This window comes from Trachymyrmex cornetzi, unplaced genomic scaffold (assembly GCF_001594075.2).
Source record: "Trachymyrmex cornetzi isolate Tcor2-1 unplaced genomic scaffold, Tcor1.1 C3896480, whole genome shotgun sequence".
In the NCBI taxonomy this organism is placed as follows: Eukaryota; Metazoa; Arthropoda; class Insecta; order Hymenoptera; family Formicidae; genus Trachymyrmex; species Trachymyrmex cornetzi.
In genome coordinates this window covers 1-1,374 of record NW_017295141.1, presented here as the reverse complement: position 1 = coordinate 1,374, position 1,374 = coordinate 1, and the positions used below count along the sequence as shown (strand labels likewise).

At 36.7% G+C, this 1,374-nt stretch overlaps 1 protein-coding gene across 1 annotated transcript; it reads right to left on the bottom strand.

Annotated features, from left to right (window-relative positions):
• Window positions 1-93: 93 nt before the first annotated feature.
• Window positions 94-1,368, bottom strand: LOC108763476 (uncharacterized). The gene is made up of 2 exons (XM_018511166.1): window positions 597-1,368; window positions 94-244 (listed from the first exon to the last, which is right to left on the bottom strand). Exon 1 carries the CDS (start codon window positions 1,325-1,327, stop codon window positions 599-601), a length of 729 nt encoding a protein of 242 aa, XP_018366668.1. The 5' UTR covers window positions 1,328-1,368; the 3' UTR covers window positions 94-244; window positions 597-598.
• Between the last annotated feature and the right edge of the window lie 6 nt (window positions 1,369-1,374).

Here is a 1,374-nt window from a genome sequence, read left to right as displayed (position 1 = left end):
TTAAGGGCTAATATCACCTTGTAACCTGCAAAACTGAGCCTTATTTCAAAGGCTTACTGTGAACTCAAAAAAATTTTTTTTAATATGGGGTTTTGCACTAATGAAAGTACTAGTCTTTAGGTATAAAAAACATATTTTATTGAATTTTTTAAATATAAAATGCCGGCGTGGAAGCACACTGAAAAAAAGCCGTTTTTTTTTATACATCCGCATTGGCGTACATGTACAGGTCACAATTTTTGATCTAGAACAAAAAACCAAAGATTTTCTTAAAATATAAGGTAAAATGAAGTGAGCATCGTAGGATTTTTTTAAAAAATGAATTTTAAAAAAAATGGCATCGTTTTGATTGAAAAACCCGTTTTTTTTCGAAAAAATCGATCGAAAATCGGCTATAAAATCGGTTCAACAACAAATATCGAAAAAATCCTACGATGCTCACTAGAAAATCATGTTTTTAAGATACAGTAAAAATTTCAAAGCAATCGGTTGAAAATTGTAGGCTCTATGTGTACGCCAAGTTCAAAAAACATGGTTTCGAGATAAACGCGTTTAAAGTTTCAAGTAGTATGATTTTAGTGAAATTTTTGTTTTACCTTCAATCTGCAATGCCTGCTCCATACAATTGGCCTTCCAAATGAAGATTCTCTTGGTCCTCATCTTTTCTGGATGAAGTTGCATCTTTACGGGCAGCTTTAGCCTCTTCAGTGAGGGAGCGCTCGGAAAGCGAGATACGGACAGCATCGGCTTCCGAGCAGAAATTGTAGCATTTTTCTCCAATTGTGATGCCCAATTGCTCCATAACTTTGAAAACTCCATTGTAGCCATCATTGAAATATAAAACAGCAAGAAATACAGCTGTATCGAGGACGATTTTGCCACTAGAAATGTTCTTAGGGGCCATGGACCACACGAGCGCATTAAAGCTTTCGTTGGAGTTCTGTGTATATCCACCTAAGCAACGAGTGAGAAGTTCATCTCTACTCAATTCTTCGTATATTGGCTTCACAGCTTCAAATACCTCAATTGGCATAGGCGTTTTATGTTTATAATTTTGTAGATCTCCGGCCGTCGCTTTTGTTGATTGCCAAGAGCACCACGACTTCTCACCTTCCGGGCACAAGTGGTGCTGAGGCTTCTGGTCAGTAGATATGTTGTGGTATAACGTCGCCCAAATAGCTTTCTTCATTTCTTCAATAGAATTACAATGACGTCTGATTGCAAGACCGTAGTATATTGATAACTTATCGATCAATTTACCAGTCAACTTTCCTCTACCGCTCAGTCCTTTAGTTTTTTTTACCAAATTTCTCAAACGTGTACCCATTCTTTTTTGAGTGTGATCTATGCACTCTTTTTTTAGCACATCTGGAT